The 23,878-nt window shown below is 39.4% G+C and overlaps 1 protein-coding gene and 1 pseudogene across 4 annotated transcripts in view; one reads left to right on the forward strand and one right to left on the reverse strand.

The window, feature by feature from the left end:
• Positions 1-4,724: 4,724 nt before the first annotated feature.
• LOC139978088 (U2 spliceosomal RNA) lies at positions 4,725-4,797 on the reverse strand (annotated as a pseudogene).
• Positions 4,798-11,306: 6,509 nt separating this feature from the next.
• The window catches only part of LOC139978017 (uncharacterized), a 40,025-nt gene continuing 27,453 nt past the window's right edge, over positions 11,307-23,878 (forward strand). For all 4 annotated transcript variants that reach the window (XM_071987922.1, XM_071987924.1, XM_071987925.1 and 1 more), the window contains exons 1-2: positions 11,307-11,579; positions 20,860-22,693. In XM_071987922.1, coding sequence (XP_071844023.1) covers positions 20,890-22,693 — 1,804 coding nt within the window. In that variant the 5' untranslated portion in view covers positions 11,307-11,579; positions 20,860-20,889. The remainder of the gene's footprint in view (positions 11,580-20,859; positions 22,694-23,878) is intronic.

Here is a 23,878-nt window from a genome sequence, read left to right on the forward strand (position 1 = left end):
ATCGAGCGGATGGATATGACTCTAATAGGAGTATGCCACCTTCAAGCTGCTATATAAATTTTGAAGATAAAATTCTTCCCTCCTATACCATGTAACTTAGAGAAGAGTAAAATGACTTTCACAATTACATGGTATATTTTCTTTCTTAATCTGCATTTTAAGTGGAAAAAGGTGATGGTAAATAAACAAAACAAACTGTAATTTGTGGGTAAAAATGTTACCAACAAACTAAAAAGGGGTAAAAAATTAAAATTCAACAAGTTTCTAATTGGTGAGGGTCAAATATGATATTCATTCTATATCATTTTTTTTCTGTGATTTTTTTTTATTTTGTAATTTTATGATTATTTCCTATTTATGATTCAAAGCTTGATTCAGAAAAGACACATGAAAATATATTTTGTTCTTGTCTTCGTAATCTCTTTTAACTCCTTTAGGGCGTTTGCTGTGAAATATCCTTAAAGGTTATAAAAGTTGAAATATGCTAGAAAATATGCTAGAAAACCAGATAATGGTGACTGATGCACATATTTCACTGGTAATTTTACTGTCACACATCAAACCAAACTTTTTTGTCTTCTGGGGACATTTTAAAAATTTCATTGGAATGTCATATTTGTCTGGAAATATTATGGAGAATAAGGTTCTCTGAGGAAGTACTTTTGAGAAGGAAAAGGAAACCCTATTTGCAACTGATCTAAATATGTGACCCAAAACTCAGGGTTGCCAGTTTGGCTATTTTTCCTTTTGTTTATATTTTTCATGAAATTTCATTTTTGCCCGAATGAAAATGAAGGATGCTCGGTCAGATATATTTTGATGTCCTTTCTTAGAGTTGCTTTTTTAATGGCCTACTAAGAGAAATAATCGTAAAAAATTGTTGAACAACGAACCTTTTTCACCATTATGAATATCGAACCCTTTTACCAATTATGAACAACGAACCTTTTTCTTCATTATGAATAACGAACCTTATGAACAATGAACCTTTTTGCTCATTATGAATAGCGAACCTTATGAACAATGAACCTTATGGATAATGACCCTTATGAACAATGAACCTTATGAATATAGAACCTTATGCATATCGGGCTGTCACCGTTCAAAGCCTATAGTAGGTTATAGACATGCATAACTCAAACATAGGCTAGGCCTTGATACTTTAAATACTATAAAAAAATGATTTCACTGCTGTTTGAAGGTGTAGGATCATTTCCAAGTTAATTAAAAAAAAATATATGTCAAATTGATGCAGGTAGGCTACTAGTCCCTTACCGAAATGCCAGATCTGGCTTTATATCTGGTTTAATCTGGCCAGATCAAGTTTTATCTGGCCATATAAAGCCAGATATAACTGGATATAGAGCCGATCCAGATATGCAGATCAAGTTTTATCTGGCCATATAAAGCCAGATATAACTGGATATAGAGTCGATCCAGATATGCAGATAAAGTTTTATCTGGCCATATAAAGCCAGATATAACTGGATATAGAGCCATATGCAGATAAAGTTTTATCTGGCCATATAAAGCCAGGTATAACTGGATATAGAGTCAATCCAGATATGCAGATCAAGTTTTATCTGGCCATATAAAGCCAGATATAACTGGATATAGAGCCAATCCAGATATGCAGATAAAGTTTTATCTGGCCATATAAAGCCAGATATAACTGGATAAAGAGCCAATCCAGATATGCAGATCAAGTTTTATCTGGCCATATAAAGCCAGATATAACTGGATATAGAGTCGATCCAGATATGCAGATCAAGTTTTATCTGGCCATATAAAGCCAGATATGACTGGATATAGAGTCAATCCAGATATGCAGATAAAGTTTTATCTGGCCATATAAAGCCAGATATGACTGGATATAGAGTCAATCCAGATATGCAGATAAAGTTTTATCTGGCCATATAAAGCCAGATATAACTGGATATAGAGTCAATCCAGATATGCAGATAAAGTTTTATCTGTCAATATCAAGTCAGGTATAACTGGATATAGAGTCGATCCAGATATGCAGATCAAGTTTTATCTGGCCATATAAAGCCAGATATAACTGGATATAGAGTCAATCCAGATATGCAGATAAAGTTTTATCTGTCAATATCAAGTCAGGTATAACTGGATATAGAGTCGATCCAGATATGCAGATAAAGTTTTATCTGGCCATATAAAGCCAGATATAACTGGATATAGAGACAATCCAGATATGCAGATAAAGTTGTATCTGTCACTATAAAGTCAGGTATAACTGGATATACATCATGTTTGTCCAGTTATACTTGACTTTATATTGACAGATAAAACTTTAAGACTGTATGCTCTTAATTTCATAGAGATTTACATTGCACTATATTGTGGTACTGCACTTTGAACAACGAACCTTTTTCTTCATTATGAATAACGAACCTTATGAACAATGAACCTTTTTGCTCATTATGAATAGCGAACCTTATGAACAATGAACCTTATGGATAATGACCCTTATGAACAATGAACCTTATGAATATAGAACCTTATGCATATCGGGCTGTCACCGTTCAAAGCCTATAGTAGGTTATAGACATGCATAACTCAAACATAGGCTAGGCCTTGATACTTTAAATACTATAAAAAAATGATTTCACTGCTGTTTGAAGGTGTAGGATCATTTCCAAGTTAATTAAAAAAAAATATATGTCAAATTGATGCAGGTAGGCTACTAGTCCCTTACCGAAATGCCAGATCTGGCTTTATATCTGGTTTAATCTGGCCAGATCAAGTTTTATCTGGCCATATAAAGCCAGATATAACTGGATATAGAGTCAATCCAGATATGCAGATAAAGTTTTATCTGTCAATATCAAGTCAGGTATAACTGGATATAGAGTCGATCCAGATATGCAGATAAAGTTTTATCTGGCCATATAAAGCCAGATATAACTGGATATAGAGACAATCCAGATATGCAGATAAAGTTGTATCTGTCACTATAAAGTCAGGTATAACTGGATATACATCATGTTTGTCCAGTTATACTTGACTTTATATTGACAGATAAAACTTTAAGACTGTATGCTCTTAATTTCATAGAGATTTACATTGCACTATATTGTGGTACTGCACTTTGCATATATATTTCAATAGTAAATCACTTACAGTGTGTACACTAAGTCAAAGGGGGAATAACTATCTCTATCTGGGTTGCTAGGCAACCACAGGGTCTTAGCTTGAAACAGGATGACTCAGAGGTTGATTAAGTGTGAAGGCCACTTTTGAACAATGGACATATGTGTTTTGATACTCTAGGAGTGAGATAGGAAAGGGAGCTATGTGTACACTAGTGTCCACATGGTAGGAGTAAAGAGCAGAAGGAAGTTTAACAGAAAGGATTGGTACATTAAGAAAAGGTGATGGAGATTCATAAATAATATCCTATTGATGTCAGGACATTGGCAAAGGTTTCTATAGTGAACTGAACAGTCGGAAGTAAGGAAGAAGTTTTGGAACGGATGGCAACAAGGAATATATCTTGGGACTGAACTTCGATACTGAATGGAACATATATCGCCCTCCTGGAACTTATTTATTAAAGCAAATATATTAAATAAAAGAATAGCACAACGCAATTTAGTATCAACATCTACAGGACCACAGAAGAATAAAGAACTGAACCTTCAAGTATTATTTTTGAAGAGCGGTCATTTTATGACCATAGCAGTCGGATTAGGTAACAGCAAGGAGCTTGCACATCACATATTTCCACTTTGTTCCAATCCAGTTGAGTTCTAGAACACAGCTGGTTATATTTTGTGTGTGTCTTGCTCTCTGTATGGGTCTCCGTACCAGAACAGAGATAACTGATCACACTGGAAAGTTAATATCAATGCTAGTCCAGTTACTTATTTCCTATTTGATTGACATTTTAGGCAGATATATTTTTTTATATCGGTCATATAAAAGTTTATCTGGATTTTCTTTATATCAACCAGATAAAGTTGTATCTGGCCCAGATATGGATGGCAAAAAAATTAGCCAGATAAACTTTTATATGGGCCATATAAAAGTTTATCTGGATTTTCTTTATATCAACCAGATAAAGTTTTATCTGGCCCAGATATGGATGCAATAACATTTAGCCAGATCAAATTTTATATGGGCCATATAAAAGTTTATCTGGATTTTCTTTATATCAACCAGATAAAGTTTTATCTGGCCCAGATATGGATGCAATAAAATTTAACCAGATCAAATTTTATATGGGCCATGTAAAACTTTATCTGGATTTTCTTTATATCAACCAGATAAAATTTTATCTGGCCCAGATATGGATGCAATAAAATTTAACCAGATCAAATTTTATATGGGCCATATAAAACTTTATTTTATATCAAGTTATATCTGCCCAATTTTTTATCTGGCCACGGATATAAATTCCAGATCTGCAGCAGATCTGGCCCAGATTGAAATTCCAGATCTGGGCCAGATCTGGATTTTTATATCTGGCCCAGATCTGGGATTTCGGTAAGGGGTGAAACTCTTTAGCGATAAGACTAGTGACAGGTCAGTGTTATAGCACGTACTCGTTACACTGCATCATGTATTATGTATAGATTACATACTTTTTAAAGAAAAAGTCACCCAGAAAAGGACCTGGGCAAGAAAACTACCAAACGACTGATCCGCTCTCAACCCCAGTCCCCTTGCATCGAGACTTTGACTCTGTGATCATCGTCTGCAGTGTGTATCACCATTCCCCTCGAAAGGGAACTGATACTACACTTGATCTTAGCCAAAAGGCCGAGAAGCGATTGGTATATAGATTAGATAGATACACGACTCTATTGTATCAGAGCCCGTGTCTATTTACAGCTCCGCATTGTATTATAGTTCTCTATAAAGGAACTCTATAGTGTATTTATAAACAGCGCCATGATTTTAGTTCAGCGGCACTTTTGAGGTTTTAGACTCCACATACAGGCTGCAAACTTGAAAGCTTTGGGCCAATCACAACTAGGGGCATCCACCAGGGGAACCTGCGCTACACCCTCCCAGTCCACACTGACCATGTAATAATTATAGTTCTCAGGATTCGAAGAAACAACACAAGGAGCAGAAGCGCTATAGCCTATATAGAAAAAACAGGCACGGAAGGAGCTGTGCATAGCCTACTATTCGTACCCTATCCAGGCGCGTATCCAGGATTTTCAAACCCGGGGGGCGCGAATTACTATCTAAGCGGAGCGCCACCATCGGTTGGCGCGCAGCGTACAAGAAAATTTCTTGTTTTGAAACCCCCCCAGATCACCGGAAACGGCACTTCTCGGGCTTGAAATGACCAACCAGATGTACACTTTTTGCTTGAGAACCAGGTATTTCCTAATAGTTTTTTTTTTCCATCCATAACCTTTTTGAAGTTTGTCAACCCGGCACACATCATGTTCGACCTGATGGCATCTCCTGTGGGTCTTTGCTTTTGTAGGTGATTCTACGTCGCGGCCCACAATACCCGTCAGCCCCACTTTTCAAGGTTTTAAGCCCCATATTTGTTCAGAATTTGAAAATTCACATTTCTCGTGAATAAACTCACTTGAAAACATACCCATAATGTTGTACAAAATTTCATCTATGGACAACCAATATAGCAAAACTTCCTTCAACCCCTAACAGACCGGTCAAAATTGCACGAGTAGAGGGAAGTGTGATGCAGAATGTTGGTCAGAAATTTTCGAAAATTCAGACACAGTTAATTTATTGGTGTAGAAACATTAAAACCTCTTATAACGGCTATTATAAAACTTGGTTGAAGGAAATGAAAAAATAGCAGATTTTTCCTTCAACCGAACACTACACACATAGGCGTAGGAGGCGCGGCGGCAGTGGCGGAGCTAGGGGTATTGGTCAGGAGTGGCGAGAATGGTCTGTAGGAGCGCTTTCGACACTATCTAAGCGGAGCGCCACCACTAGTTGGCGCGTAGCGTAGAGAAATTTTTTGAATAAAGATACTCCCTAGATCGCCGGAAATGACCCTTTCCGGGCCTGGCTAATTTGCAGATAAACGAAGAATAAGGTGTCATCGCCAAATTACACCAACAAAATGTGAGAAATGTCAATAAGTAGATGAGAGCGCAATAAAAAAGTTAATAATCTAAAATAAGTAAAAAGTGGTAAAGAGCTGAAAAAGGCGCCAGCAGTCCATTTGAGTCCGTCAGGGGGGGGGGGGGCATCCACCCCGACCGTATGGACGCTCCGCCACTGCGCGGCGGGGGTGCAGCCCCTAATTCGCCATTACTAATGTAAAAGAGAGTTTTGACATAATTGGACCTCCATGCTTTTTATACATCTACATGAGACATGTCGTTGTTTACATTAGCATCCCACGAAATACTGCGCAATTTGAACGGACCGTACGGTACATGATGGCATGCGATGTAATAACCGATGCTTGCTTATATGATATTGACATGAACACGTTGAACGGTTATTTTTTGAGGCAAGTCGGACAGTTTTGAGGCTTTTCATCCTGGAACGCCATTTTCATGCTCACTGATATGATGTGATATCTGCTGTTTGCGTTACAAATTCGAACAGGCGCGTAGCGAGGAATTTGCCAAGGGAGGGGCGAAGCCTGTAGGCAAATTATCTAAGCGTAGCGCCACCATAGGTTGGCGCGAAGCGTACAAGAAAATTTTGGCCGAAAATGCCTCCCAGATCGCTGGAAATGGCACTACCCAGGACCATTTGTTAGCGCGAAGCGTACAAGCAAATTTTGGCCGAAAATGTCTCCCAGATCGCTGGAAATGACACTTCCCAGGCCTTGTAAGTTGCCTCTAAGCACTTTCTATTTTGAAATTACTTAGCGATATCATTTAAAAAAATGCTGAATGGGGGGGGGGGGCGGGCGGTCGCCCCCATCCCAAAATGCGTCATGTTCCCCGACGACACGGTCGAGTTCGAGACCAGCCACAGTTGGTTTCATAGCACAATTCTACACACGCGTTATGATAGACCATATATAGTACATATATAGATCATTAGTGAGAGAGGAAATGGAAACGTCAAAAAATGGAGTTGTCGGTGTAAGGGGTAGGGTGAGTCACACTTTTACGAAATCATTGATCCGTCACTGGCTACCCTTCAGCGCTGTAATGATGTCACTGTTCCTCTTTCTCTCCCCGGTGTCTTCGCGTTTTTCTTTTACTCCCTCCTTTTCTCCTTTTTCTCTTTTTCTTCTTTTTCTTTTCCCTTCCTTCCTCTCCTCCTCCTCTTTTTTCCCCTCTTTTTTCCTTTTTTCTTCTCTTTTTTTTCTCTCCTCTTTTTCTTACCCGGGGGGCGCGCGCCCCCAACGCCCCCCCCTGGATACGCACCTGCTATCAGACACTCCCATCCTGAATAAACATTTACCGGTTATTTCCTTTGTATAAGGTATAACAAAGGGTGGGTTCTAGTGTCTTTAGTTATGTGTGCCGGTGTGCAATATCCTCAGTAGCACCCTTGCCCCGTTTACACACATTCCAAAGAGATAGTATCAAGAGTAAAAATCCACAAAACCTGTTAGCAAACTGCTCATAACCACTAAAGAGCCTGGTCGAAAGATAATGTACAAAAGTAAGAGTGCCTAACGTTACGATCCCGCTAGCAGGATCTTCTTCAGAGGCTTAATGACCAGGCCCACTTACTTTTACACACACTGAGTATCAACAGATTAACAAAACGTCACTTTCGTTATGGCGCCACGAAAGTTTCTCGTTTATGAGAGAAGAATCGGTGTACATCAGTGGCGTCGCCAAGGGGGGCCAGGGGGGGGCACGTGCCCCCTGGAAAACCTAGTGCCCCCCCATCTGAGCTTTGGGTTGGTAAAAAATATATATATATATATTTTGTTATACTCAACTCCCATCATCTGAGTTGGTTTTTCATAAGGACAAAGAAGCACAGTAATTCGTATTTTCTTCAAATGAGCTGCGAAAAAATGAAAAAGTTTATCCTTGACCGTCGGGTATCGAAGTCGTAACCCGCGCCATCACAGCTCGTGAATTGGATGCCTGTGAAATGCCGAAAATCCGGACCTGCTGTGAGAAGGGATGGTACTACAGTATGTTGCCTTGGTCTGAGGTTGACAGGTTAGGAGCTGACGAAATGTGAGAATGTGAGGGTCCGCAGGCACCATACTTGCCTATATTTGTGGACCCATATATTAACCCTGTTGTGTAGGGGGTGCAGAGGTCATTTGAGGGCAGATGCTTGTAGGAACAAATGGCGAATGTTCACACCTGCATACTGAGCTATACTCGATGTGTGATCAAACTTTGGATTGCATGGTGAGATCCCTGATAGGAGCCAATAACGATGCTGGAACCTGTTACATCTTAATAGATAATGGGAGAAAACGAGAAGGACAAGAAAGGAGTCGGGGGTCATGCACACATTAATTCAACAAATGTAGGTTCTATTGATAGGGTTAGGCATAATATCGACAGCATGTGATTCATATCCTCTGCAAAATTCTGCTCGTTGTTTAAATCATTACCTCAAAAATAGCAATTTCTGGAGATATCTTCAGATCGAATTTAGCATCAAATGTGGCACCATTTTGCATCCAGCCCATGCTCCCCTCCCCCAGGACGGCGATCCGTATCCACCTAAGTGCCCCCCATCAAATGCTGGTGCCCCCTCAGACTGAAAAGTCTGGTGACGCCACTCATGGGCGGGATTACGGGGGGGCAAGAGGGGGCATTTGCCCCCCCACTTTTCCCCAGACCTTAGTTCACTTTTTTGTCGTTTTTACAGACAAATGTTCACAACCCTAATCAAAATTATTCCCCCACAACAGCTCTATCATATAGGCCTGTTTGTTTCGAATCCAAGTAGAATTTGTGTTTAAAATCGTAACATGTAGCATGCAGAATAACTGGAGCTGGAGCTAGCACATGGTTCGCAGCACAGGTTACGAATCCTGGAGCTAACACACTATAGTGATTCAATTCTGCATGTGATGAATCCGCTGCATGTGCTACAGTGCTAGCTTCAGGAATTGATTTTCAAGTGCTGCTCTACTGAATGCGTTGAATAACTAAATCCAGAGAAACGATTTACGAAAGCCAGATTTGCATATTGGGTATATCAATAATTAAATTCAATACACTGACACATGACCCCCCCCCCCCGTGTCATTCAACAATATGCAATGGCAATGCCGATGTAATTTTTTACTGCTTGAAATCCTGGAATGATGCATGCAAATCGAATAATTTCAGCATTTTACCACTTTTTACTTATTCGCGATTATTGACATTTTTACTACGCTCTCATCTACCTATTGACATTTGTCACATTTTTTTTGGTGTAATTTTCTGACAAAATGCTCTAACGGCTATTTATTCTTCGTTTATCTGCACATTAGCAAGGCCCAGAAATGGTCATTTCCGGCGATCTAGGGAGTATCTTTACTCAAAAAATGTCTGTACGCTCCGCGCCAACCTGTGGTGGCGCTCCGCTTAGATAGTGTCGAAAGCGCCCCTACAGACCATTCTCGCCCCCTCTGACCAACACCCGTAGTGGGGGGGGGGGGGTGTAAAGGTATGTTCAGTCCCCAATATTTGCCAAGTGCTCCAAGAAGTGGGGACCGCGGGGAGAATTTCGAGTTGGGTGCTGAACATATTCTTGATCGGTCCAATGCACAATATACTAATAATTTTAGGGGGAAAGAACTGTCTAGATGGGATTTATTGTTACCAGAGGTGTCACTTTGCTGATCTAGGATTTCCTTTTTGCTTAAATTTCGACGCGCCGCCCCAACTGATGGTGGTACACCGCCTAAATAGTGACGTATAAGCTTCAGTTGTACTTCACCATATAAGTTCTTCTATCCTTCCTCCCTAAATTTACACACGTTCATTAATTGTTTAGATGCAATTTAAAGCCTATATGGGTGTTAATTTTACCGATCTAATGTACCTTTCATCGAATACTTCGACGCTCCTTGCCAACTGATGATGGCGCTCCGCTTAGATAGTGACGTATAACAAAAGTTGTACATCACCATCTGACCATATGTGCTACTATCAATCCTCTTCAAATTTTTAAACGATAATTAACTATCTAGATACAATTGCAGACATGAGATCCATATTTCAAGGATGGGTACATGCAGCTTAGAGCACTCGGGAAGTGCCGTTTCCGGCCATCTGGAGGGTTTGTAAAGCCAAAAAATTTCTTGTACGCTACGCGCCAACCGATGGTGGCGCTCCGCTTAGATAGTCTTGCTGGCAGGTTTGCCCCCCCACTTTCACAACTCAAATCCCGCCCCTGACGCCACTGGTGTACATATATAGTTGCCTCGAAGCATTATGGACATGATTGGATGATTATTGTTCCGCAAATTCGTTGGTGGTTGTATCTCAAAATTACGGAATTAGGTTATATAATTTAATGTCAATAGTATCGACAGCCAATCGTTTCGAAAATGCAGTTTCCTTTTCCTTCGGTGGTGTCTGTCATATTTTTTTTTTCTTTGGGGGGGGGGGCACAAAACGTTGGAAGAGAGATTACGGATGTATCAGAGATGACACGCCTCGTTCCTTTTGCAGTAGTGTGAACAGGTTTAAGAATGCTTTGGACTTTGTAATCGGTCCTAATTTTTTGTGTCTTAAGTTTTTTGCTCTCCTATAGGGTGTCCCTCCTGATCATTTTCGCCCCTACTTAACTAAACTACTATATGGAGCCCCTGTTGTGGGTTAGCGGAGTCTGTAGAGTGCTGGACTTTTATTCCCGTGTAAGTATTACTAATCGCACTTATATCTACATCAGACCTGAGCTTCTCTTGACATCGAATGGAAAAGGGGCTCCTGTTCTTTGGTTAAACAATATTCCTCAGCAATGTTTCTTGTGGCGTGCGGGAGAATTGCAGCGTTTCTGAAGGGTTAGTGTTACTGTTGACCATCATGACACTGAAAAAGCTATCACCATTATTCATGTCATCAAACGAAGATCTGTTTTGCATACAACAGAGTAGTTCATTTCTAATTCATTCATAGCTATAAACTAATTGCGCGTGCGCAAACCAGTTAGTTGTGCACGCTACAGCACGTACATGTGTACTCATCGCTGTATTGCAGACATATAAACAACGTGTGCGTACATTACGCTCTAGCAACAGGAGTTATTTTTAGCTTTTAACGTGATTGGTGAAAGAAAGTAAATGAAAAAGTAGGAGGAGCTTCACTTTGCCCGTATGAAAAGTTACGCCCTTCGTAAAAAATAGGTTTAGATGATATTAGCTGATGTAGATTTGCAGAGAAGTGGTACTATCCTGAGATTTCGTTACAACATGTCACACTTCACATGAGATACTTTTGGTGTAATTTTATTACAGCAAAAGTCGATAACAACCTTATGGTACCCAAAATGTTCATGATGTTTATTGAATATTCAGTAAAATTTCTGACCAATCATTCAGCGTAAATCACTTGCGATCGACTCATTCACCTTTTCTTAGCTCGCGAAGACATGTCAGACAGCTAACTAAGGATTTTATATCTTACTGCGCCACAGCCAAATTTCTCGAGATTTCCGAAATGAAAAGCACATGAAAGGTAAGATTGTCATAATTTGTATTGTTGGTAAATCCACCTTAAGTGCAGTAGCTTACAACAAAATGCAATCGCACGAGAACTTACGATTGATACTACTGACCGATTTTGATAATGTTAATTTCGTGTTCGGGCGTCCTAGTAATATTACGTGTAACATTAGGCTGCATTAGTAATAGTAACTTCATGGTAATAGTAGCCAACATAGGGTGTGTGTAGTCCATCCACTAACTCTGTATTGTGGTTAACGCAATCTAGTTAGTCTAGTTAGCGTAAGATAAGCTAGCCTACAAATAGGTAGGAGATAAACCTAGGCCTACTGCCCACCACAAGCAGTTGTATGTTTAAGAAAACGTCAGACTGATGTGATGAATGGTAATTCATTATCAGAGCTACATGATCCCAAACGGTACGAATTATACAGATAGTTCTTTCACTTCGAATTCTAGAGTAGTAGTACAGTAGTACTGTAGAAGGTTAAGTATGTTATTTTGTTCATTAACTTGTAGGCAATTGCCTCTGCAATTGATTCTAGTTATAGGCCAGTGCATGTACAACTTATTTAATCTGTAAAGTAGCAATAATGAATGAGCTTGAGGTGTAATTAATTGTGGCTTTGTACCTAACAAGGTATAATCTTATTGCTGGACACAGACAATGCATAAATACAGTTTTTAGATAATTTGTTGTATTTCTGTTCGTTGTAATGAGGTCCACTCCTGGCTTGACCATCCACATGCATTCATGCTCTTGCAGCCATTGCAGTCATATGGTACACTGCACCAATAGATAGCCCAAATACAGTATGTATGCTTTACTGTCACAGTTGCTGTTTAGTTCAATTGCTGTCTGGTAGATTCATCTTGAGCCCCTCTGCTCAAGAATGGAAACATCAGTCATTACGTTGTCCGGGAAAAAATCACATTGCATCCAAGTTCAAACTGTTTGCCAATTAGCGAAAGGTTGTGAACATAATCATTAACTCACACAATGTATCAATTCAAGGTTACAAGAACATCTGGAATCTGAGCAAGGTACTAATGCAACATTGCCGACTACAAACAAAGAAAGCAGCACTGTCTTTGGTAAACTGTCCTTATTTGGACTCAGTAAACCAATCCTTAGTCCCTCTTGTGTTGTTGAATTACATAGCTTAGCAACAGAGTAATAAATAATATCCAATATGGTCCCATTCAACAGTAGTTTTCTCAGTTTAATGAAGACACACATCAAATCGAAGCTCACAGAGAATGGGAGGAAGACACACATTACATCAAAACTCACAGAGAATGGGAGGAAGACACACATCACATGAAAACTCACAGCGAATGGGAGGAAAACACACATCACATGAAAACTCACAGAGAATGGGAGGAAGACACACATCACATGAAAACTCATAGAGAATGGGAGGAAGACACACATCACATGAAAACTCACAGAGAATGGGAGGAAGACACACATTGCATCAAAACTCACAGAGAATGGGAGGAAGACCACACATCATATGAAAACTCACAGAGAAAGGGAGGAAGACACACATCACATGAAAACTCACTGAGAATGGGAGGAAGACACACATCACATGAAAACTCACAGAGAATGGGAGGAAGACACACATCACATCAAACTCACAGATAATGGGAGGAAGACACACATCACATGAAAACTCACAGAGAATGGGAGGAAGATACACATCACATGAAAACTCACAGAGAATGGGAGGAAGACATACATTGCATCAAAACTCACAGAGAATGGGAGGAAGACCACACATCACATGAAAACTCACAGAGAATGAGAGGAAGACACACATCACATGAAAACTCACAGAGAATGGGAGGAAGACACACATCACATCAAACTCACAGATAATGGGAGGAAGACACACATCACATGAAAACTCACAGAGAATGGGAGGAAGACACACATCACATGGAAACTCACAGAGAAAGAGAGGAAGATACACATCACATGAAAACTCACAGAGAATGGGATGGAGACACACATCACATGAAAACTCACAGAGAATGGGAGGAAGACACACATCACATGAAAACTCACAGACAATGGGAGGAAGACACACATCATATGGAAACTCACAGAGAATGGGAGGAAGACACGCATCACATGAAAACTCACAGAGAATGGGGGGAAGACACACATCCCATGAAAACTCACAGCGAATGGGAGGAAGACACACATCACATGAAAACTGACAGAGAGTGGGAGGAAGAGACACATCACATGAAAACTCACAGAGAATGGGAGGGAGACACACATCACATGAAAACTCACAGAGAATGGGAGGAAGACACACATCACATGAAAACTCACAGAGAATGGGAGGAAGACACACATCACATGAAATCTCACAGTATAGAGGGAAGACACACATCACATGAAAACTCACAGAGAATGGGAGGAAGACACACATCACATGAAAACTCACAGAGAACAGGAGGAAGACACACATCACATGAAAACTCACAGAGAATGGGAGGAAGACGCACATCACATGAAAACTCACAGAGAACAGGAGGAAGACACACATCACATGAAAACTCACAGAAAATGGGAGGAAGACACATATCATGAAAACTCACAGAGAATGGGAGGAAGACACACATCAAATGAATCTCACAGAGGATGGGAGGAAGTCTTTTTCCATTTTACTGTATGATTAATACGATTTTGGAAGATCATTTTACTTCGCATTATTTTTCCATTACGGATACATCTGGTATATAAATGTATGTATAATGTAGCCCTTACTACTGTATAGGTAGGCAGAAGTTATACAAAAGGGAAAAATTGGATTGCACAATAACTGATGACTATTACCCACCCTAATACTAGGTTATGGCAAGTGTATACAAATCCAATTAAGGTATTTAATGTTGGCCATTGGTTTACTGACATATATTGTACATAGGTTCTGGATAGTTACAGTGTTACTGTTGCTCGGCAGTTGGGAACCTACAATGCTTTAGCAGTACAGTGTCTGTGTGTAGTATACATTGGCACAAACTACTGTAGTACAACCAGCCCGGGTTAACATTTTGCAAAACAAAGTTACAGGTCTGGTAATAATTTACCAGGTATCGCATTGCAAATTGCTATGCAAAATGGGCAAATTGCTTTGCAAAATGGGCAAATTGCTATGCAAAATGGGCAAATTGCTTTGCAAAATGGGCAAATTGCTATGCAAAATGGGCTAATTGCTATGTACAAGAGAAAGATGAATCATGGTCCATCAGTTTTGGCACATAATATTTTGAAGAGAAAAATGCTATACAAAAATTCAAGCACTAAGTTATTCTTTGAGTAACAGTGGAAGGGGTGATTATTTCCATGGTTACAGTAATATATTAGAATACTGTACATATCCTCTGAGGCTTATATACAGTAGTAAGTGTTCTTTCTTTTATTTGCGTACAATCAGTTTTTTACATGTTTTTGTTTACTATGCCATGACTATTTTTATTACAGTGACCAAGATTGATGTACTTAAGCCTCCTTATTATGCAATAATAAATCTCTGCCAAATTTTGCCAAAATTTGGACAAAAATAAGAATTCATCATTTTGTGATTATTTACATAGATGCGCTATTTACAATAGATGATTGTTAAGTTAGAGATGGTTTAGAACATTTTGATGATGACCTCTTAAGATGTCTTGGTGATGTACAGTATGCACAGTAATGTTCTGTATATACACTTGTACACCATACAGTAAAGCTGTGATATATATTCAGTTGACACTGTAGGAACAAGAGCAGTGTGGTACAAGGTATTGGTTCCAGATAATTACTTGTTTAATGTGTCAATAAATCATCCTGCCTATTTGTGGTCCTGTATTTGAAACTACTTTGTTAGTATTTCAGGAAATTATTTTAAGACAAGTAACGATTGACTAGAAAATTGAAAAAGGCCAAAAATATGGAATAGTTCCAAAAAGGGAGAAAATCAATATGTAGCATGTCTTTGATCAAAAAATGATAGTAATTTTGCCTTAAAATGTTATTTTTTTGTCACTGTTCTTTTCTCAGTGTCCTAAATGTTTCTGACATGCAGGGTAATGGTATTATATGTGACAAGAGGAACTTATTTGTATGTTACTAAGTACTTCAGCAATGCCAAAATTTATTCTTATTTTTCTGGTGTGTTGATCTTTACTAATTTAATATCTGTCACACTATTTGCTACACATTTCTAATTTATGGTTTGGCTTGTCTAACAAAAGTGGAAATTCTGTGTAATTTGTCCGATTTCAAAAGCACCAGGGGTGCACTCTGTACAATCATAACATTTGGGTGATACGCCCTCATTGACAGAACTTTATTACAAAGCCAGTTTATACACTATACACACACCAGTAGAATCACTGTGGTCCAGTGTTATGGACTTCGGTCTGTGATACAAAGGTCCAGGGTTCTATTCATACCTTCCTCTGATGAGTCCAAAATGGATGAAACTGGTTGTGAAGTGGAATTTTTCTGGTGTGTTGATCTTTATTTAATTTAATATCTGTCATACCACTTGCTACACATTCATTTCGTATTTTGGGCTTGGCTTGCCAATAAAAAGTGGTTTAGCAACTGGTGTAAATTGTCAGATTTCAAAAGCACCAGTGGTGCACTCGGTACAATCCTAACACTTGGGTAATACACCCTCATTGACAGTTATATATATCTCATTTCAAAAGAGAAAAATTTCACTTGCTTTGCCTTGTTTCATTTTAATTTGCACAGTGTCTAAATATGACAAACTGGTCAGTATCGAAGCAGAAGTACTTCAATTACTCTTTAAGTTATCTTCATTTCGTTGAAAACTGTTTTTGTTTTCATTTGAGCAGTAGGTAAATACATTTGATAAAATACTAAATTGCAAGGTTAGTAAAATGGCAGCCAAACACTCAATACACTCAATACACACACCGACACATCCACAGACAGGCAGACAGACAGACAGACTGTTCATAAAGGTCACCGGTAAATTTACCTTCTATTTCAAGCTGCTCAGATTGTTGCAAGTTTGTAAGAAGAAGCTTCCTGTGAAATCTGTTGTTCTGACATATATACAGTATATCCTTGCCACTGAGAATCCACGTTATTGTGTATGTAAAGTTTGCATGTACTGTATGTATAGTTGTATACTGTATACAGTGCTACAGAGTCCGGTTTCTATTCCATAAGCAAGTTCCTCAAAATGACAAAGAATTTGTATTAAGTTTTGTGCAGTTTTATGGTTTGTGTATATTCCATATCTTCCTGTTACTAAAATCTTATGTAACGTTTAAGCGCAAGCTAAAAGCCCACCTAATTGAAAACTAGATGCTGACTGAGTATTGATTATCCCATATTTATTTTTCTCTACTCTTAATTGTTACCTCGAACGTTAATTGTTACTGTACCTTCATTGTTATTTGTTACTTTTTGGTTGCTAGCTCGATAAACTACTATTGTTTTTCTAGTGTCCTGTTTATACTACTGTATACCACTTTGTTGTATTGTTCTTATATGTAAAGATGGAATAAATGAAATGAATAAATGGAAATGAAAAATATGAAAAATGAAATGAAAATGAAAAATATAAATTGAAGTATTGGTTAAATGTGATGTCATTTTTGGACTTGCTCAAGTCTCACACAGCTCTGTGTTTGGCTGTTAGTGGTGTGTGTGTGTGTGAACATACCTATCAGTATCACACATGATAAATTTAAACAAATTTGATTCACTCTGACTAAGTTTGTATCTCATTAATTTAATGACATGAACAATTAATTTGGATATATGATAAATTGGAATGTATGATAAATTGGACATTAATATTAACAATTTCGAGGAAGCAGAGAACCTTGCGCAAGATCGTGATACGTGGCGGAGGTTAATCACTGAGCATGTCGGATAGACGAGACTCAACTTACTACTACTACTATAAATTGGAATACTTCATGAACAATTAACTTGGAAGTCTATAATCACATGAGGGAAGATTGATTATAGTTAGCCTAAAGCAATATTCTTGTACAGTTATGTGTATGTGTGCAGTTAAAAATGAAGTTGGCTTGAACCTGACTCACTGGTGGTGGTTTTCCTTGCTTGTGACCGCAGGAGCTGTTGACATCTCTCCATACAGTATATAATACTGTTGAGGCCATCCAAGAATGTGGCAGACAGGAAGACAATTAAATGACTGTGCAATATATATACTTACTCTAGACATCAAACATGATGCTAACCAACTCAAAATCATTTGTGATTCTTAAAGCCGGATCTTGAAAAAAGATACTTTGAACAGACTATATGTTAATGCAATGGAGGTAAACAACAAAGGCAAATGTATAAATGAAAATCGTAATGAGTTGGAAAATCAGGAACAGTGAAAAAACTTTAAGCCTCCAACGGGATTCGAACCACGGGCCTTCCGCTCTGTACGCGTACACCCTAACCATTATACTGTATATATGTATCTCATTTCATTATCGGTTCAAAGTATCACTTTCGAGATCTGGCTTTAATACAGTAGGAATCGCAAATGATTTCGAGTTGGTTAGCATCATGTTTGATCTCTAGAGTAAGGCAAAATATGTCACCAAAAACAAAACTACTGTAGTATTGTTCGATACAGGTGACAAAAGCCTACAGTGGAATGACGACCTTCCTTACCGGTTTCGAACCTCTGGACATACAATCAGCGTCCATAGCCTAGTGGTTAGGGTGTCCGCGTACAGGTTCTTGATTTTCCAACTCATTACGATTTTCAATTATATATATCTAGATATATTGCACCAATATGTAAGAAATATTGTCACCCATAAAAGGCCAAAATCCGACCATGTAGAAACAAGGTTTTGACAAGATTCAGAGTCCGCTCTCTCTATATTCTTAGTTTATTTGTGTGCACATGTGAAATTACTAACTGTAACTCCATGGAATGTATATATTTGACAGTTGTATGATTGTGTTGTGCTACTTGCAGTGCTGTACACAGTACATATCTATACATTGTGCAGGGATGTACAGACTTAGTACAGTATACTGTATGATATAGAGCTCTGTACTGTGCTCTTTTTCAGTATACTTCTTTGTAACTTTCTGCACTGGATTGTATGTTACTGTACTACGTAGACTGTATTGCATGTACTGTACTGTATACAGCTGCTCCACTGTACTGTAAATTGTACTCTACTACACACTACTGTATTGTCTTGTACATGAGTACAGTATGTGTTAATGTGTATAGTTATATATAATACTATATAGTGTACACTTTCTGTACTGTGTTGATGTTCTGTCTGTATTGTACTGTGCAGTGCCATACTTCACTGTACTGTACCATACTTAACTGTACTATGTTATACTGAACTGTACTTGCTACAGTATATATTATACTGTGTACTACATTACATGTTACTGAACCGCTCTGCTGTACTGAAGGCATACTGCAGTCTTCCATCCATTGACACACTCTACGTACAGTATATACTGTAAGGTAGTTTACATTACTACCTTACAGTACTACAGGCATGCTGCCCTTACTGTACAACTACAGTATACTGCAGCACAGTAAGGCATTGTACTGCAGCATATATGCAGCTTAATACAGTCACTTATTTCATAAGGTTTGATCACTGGTTACCAAGGAGATCATTCTTTCTAACTTTTGGCTGACTAACTCATTTTGTTGTTTGTTTCATTATACTGAAGAAAATATTTGTACTTTTATTAAGACATGCAGTTGGATCACCTTTGGGATTACATTTAAAAATTCATAATTTTGTTGCCGTCCACAATGCTCACTCCCTATTTGTTACTCTTTCAAAAATATATATGTAGCCAACAAGCAGGATTATGACTACAACCATACTGTAGCTGACTGTACTTGTTGGTGGTAGATTGATTCAGTTCACATGTATGCAACACCTCAGGTACATTGTCTACTGTACTTGTTAAATAACTTCATATCACATATAGTACTGTACAGTATCATGTATAGAGAGATATTTTAGTTTTCAACAAAATCAACATATCTATATAATATGACTTTAATTTTGATTATTAAATACTTCTCAATACAGTAAATTTCATATTCACCACACAGTTTAGCTTGACAAGTTCCTGTTGCAGGTGAAATATGAATGAAAGACATTCCAAATATGAATATTTATGATGTATGTTTTTGTCATGTTGTTGACATTTCTTAATGCAATCTGTGTCTGGTTGTCAACATGTTTAGGAAGGGGGAAAAAAGGAAAGAAGAAAAGCAGGAAAAAAAGAGCCCAAAAAAATTTTGGGTGGAAAAAAATTGGTCTTGGATAAATTGGTACATGGTCAATTAAGAGTCTTTTCTCTTTAAATTAAAAGAGCAAGCTTACTGACATACTGTAAGTTAGTTCTTATTTAAGCTTATGAAGTTATCTACTTACTCCACTCCTCTCACTTTAACCTGTGTCTGTTCTACATATATATGCACTTGAATCTACAGTACCTACTCTGTACAGTAGCCTACAAAATATATTAACATTTTAGCACTGCGCCAACATTGACCTATAGCAGTGCTGCAGGGTCAACGTCCACTTCCTCTCCCTTCAAAATCTACCAATTTGGAAGCTTACATTAAAATTCTCTGTGTGATTTACATACTTTGGAATCCTGTTGGTTTGAAAGTTTAGATGTAGTATACTCTAAGATGTATTCCAAAGGAATCCTCTGGCGTTTAATACAGACCTTTGTCACTTGCACTGCTTAATGGCTCTATGGCTGTACTGTTGGTATATACAGATAACCGTATAGCACTGCTTCATGGCTATAGATACACAGATAACGGTATAGCACTGCTTCATGGCTATAGATACACAGATAACCGTGTAGCACTGCTTCATGGCTATAGATACATAGATAACCGTGTAGCACTGCTTCATGGCTAAAGATACATAGATAACCGTGTAGCCAACAGATGTGTTTATTGCGAAAGGTGATATTGGTCTATGCATAATTATCTAAACACTAGTGCACAATGCCACATAACCCTGTCTACAGGTGGATTAAGACATACTGTACCTCCTTACAATCACTAAATCCTCAAGACATCAAAAAACACTTTAATTCTGTAAGTTTTAGTTAGACTTCGTAGCTGCTTGTCAGAAGAAGTTTAGGATATATTCACTTGTAGCCATGTCCACCATCTAATTCTCTTTATTTGTTTGTTTGTTGTTGTTAGAGAGTTTACAGTATGTTTATGGTTTATGCTGATGAAATTTGTTTCTGTCTCTTACAGTCCACTGGATCTATTTTGAAGAATTAAAAAATGAACCGCAAGAGTGAACGGAGCTCACGGAGAAGCCAAAAGTCATCGTCTGATGCCTCATCTCAAGAGTCGGAGGTTGATAAAATTCGTAGCCACAGATCGAGGCATCGTCATAAACACAAGAAGAGTAAAAGGGAGGAGTCGAAGGAAGCCAGCAAATCGAGGAAGGCTAGTAAGAGAAGAGATAGCGGAGGATGGGCTGCAACAAAGCAATCGAGCGAAAAGCAGAAGAGTAGACGATCGTCTAAGGTTAAAAAGGAAAGCAGCAGCGATGAAGAGACGGAGAGTGCAACCTCCGACGTAGGGGAGAAGGAGGAACCCATGCTTGTTGCTACGACGACGACGACTCAGAGTCGAGAAGAGGCCGTAAGTGCCAACAGAGACTCGACGGACACACCGTTGAAGAAGTTAGAAGCCAAAGATTGGAAGGGGAAGCGAGTGCTAGCCAAGACTAGGGACGGCCAGTTCCATCCGGGGGTCATCAAACAGGTCCGCCGGAGTAACGACGTCGGAGTCGTGTTCGACCACGACTCCCATCTGGAGGTGTACGATAACGTCTTAAATTCAGACGAGGTGAGGATCGTCCTGGACAACGTGCCGTCTGTTAACTGCGTGGGCGTTGGCAGCAGGGTGTGCGTTCAGAGGGTGCCTGTACAGGGCAAGGCCTACGTGGAGGCTGTGGTGAGGAGTGTATCCGCTAACAACCAGAGTTTATCCGTCTGCGTGGTCCCGTCAGACGAGACCGTACAGACCCAACTGTGGAAGGTTCGTCTGTTGCAGCACCCATGGGGAAGCAGGTCACCACCTATCGCCAGGCAGCTCACGTTTAGCCCTGAGCCCATAGCTGCCAGAGTGACCAAGCAACCAAAGTCAGCAATCAGCCATCAAGTCGTCGGCCATCAAGCCGTAGTAGCACAGACTACTGTGCATGCCACTCCAAGTTGGACCGCCTCAGTCACACCTACAGTGCAGTTGGACCACTTTACCGCAGCACTGAAGAATACGTCGGAAGAAGATCGTCCTAAGTTATTTGTGTCGACACAATTAACTCATGATAGAATTCCAAGTAACGCTGCAAAGCCGTTGCCCGAAACGTCACCCTCTGTGGGTTTGTTGCACGAAACTTCACCCTCTGTGGGTATGTTGACCGAAACTTCACCCTCTGCGGGTTTGTTGCCCGAAACTTCACCCTCTGCGGGTGTGTTGCCCGAAAATTCACCCTCTGCGGTCAAGCTTCAGGAGGCGGTTCCAGCGGCAGAGCCAGTGGTCAGACCAGTGGTACCTGTACAACAACAACATCACCATCATCAGCAGCAACAGCATCAGTACTACCACCACCCAACCCAACCGCCGTCCAGAGATAAATCATGGACCGCAGAGAAGAGAGGACAGGATGACGGATCGGACGACGAACTGAAGAACGAAGACATCCACTTTGACCGTAGTCATCACCTTGCCCTTCAAGGGGGGGTCTCTGGTGGATCCAATTACTCGCCTTATTCAGCTAACAGACGCAGACATATCAGCAACGCCAGCAACGCGTCCACGCTATCGGACAGATCGCCCTGCGTCACGCCGTCTCCCAAGCACGCCCACTACTCCAAGGGCGACGTCATCTGCAACGCCAACGGCGTCCGCAAGAAGTTCAACGGGAAGCAGTGGAGGCGTCTTTGCACCATCGACGGCTGCAACAAGGAGTCCCAGCGTAAAGGGTACTGTTCTCGGCATCTGTCCATGCAAAGCAGGGAACATGGTGAAGACGTCGACTGGGACAGCGACTCGAGGTGCTCCAGTGCAAGGACGGGTGAGTTGTGTAACTCTTGCTATTTAGTTCACCTAGCAACGGATTCCTCTTCATTGCTCGCTCAGGCTAAACAACTAGAATGCTGTGTTGACTTTGCTTAGATCTATATAAGAGGAAATACCAGGTCTTAGAACAATGATGGGTTAGTCAAAGCACACCGGCAATGTTTGAACACACTGTAGGCCGAGGAACACATGCATAGAGTAGAGTTGTACCCTCGTTAAAGATGACAATGACAAAAAAAAAAAATGAAAATATGAAGGAAAAAAAAGATTGTCAACTTTAGTGTAGCGGGTATTGGCTTAAGTGTGTAAGACGAAACATTAATGCAGATTTGTGGGACGAATTTTTTTTGAATTTCTCTGAATAAGTGATGAATGAATGATTCACTTAAAATTCCGAGCAGCCCTATGCGTAGATTTAGAGGTATCCAAATTTAATCTACTCTGCCCTACTGGTAGTGTCATAATGTTCCTACCACGCCCGATCTGTATTGTTCATACTTATGGGCTGGTTGATTCGTCAAATCAAAAACATGCTTTAATAGGTTTAATACAAAAAGAAAAACAAAACAGGTTTGGGTATTTTAAAACAGTAAAGCTTGCCTTGAAATTTCACAAAAATGTTCCAAAGATTTTTTTTTTTTCCACTCCCAGAACTCCTTAATGTCTCATTTTGTCGTAAAAGTGTTCTTGAAAATCATTTTTTTTAGCAGTTTATGGTGTTGTATGTTAGTCTATAGTCTTACAACACTGAATGATCAAACCCTTCCAGGGTTACCTGTAGCAAAGTCTCTGAAGTAATGCATTTTTTGAGGAATGTCTGCAGAAAATTTTGTTTCCAAAGACAATCAAATTATCCACTTTAAATTAATAATTCCCTCTAGAGGCAAAACTGTTTAAACTTTGAATATATGGTGGCTTAACTGTAAAAAAGAAAAAGAGGAATATGTAGCATTAATGTGTAGCATTAATTTGTGGGAGTCAAAATCGTATGGATTGATTGAAAAAGCCTGATAATATACTCAATCATAGAAGCAGCTAGGCGATTTTCTAGGTCTCTTAGATTCATTTAAGGAGGGATCCAATTATGTGAGAATATTATCTGACACTGTTTAAAGGCCATGCAGTGCAAAGCTGAGGCTTTACTTTTAAGTCGGTCTCAAAAAAGTTGGATAACTTGACA

Source organism: Apostichopus japonicus, chromosome 12 (assembly GCF_037975245.1).
Source record: "Apostichopus japonicus isolate 1M-3 chromosome 12, ASM3797524v1, whole genome shotgun sequence".
Classification (NCBI taxonomy): domain Eukaryota; kingdom Metazoa; phylum Echinodermata; class Holothuroidea; order Aspidochirotida; family Stichopodidae; genus Apostichopus; species Apostichopus japonicus.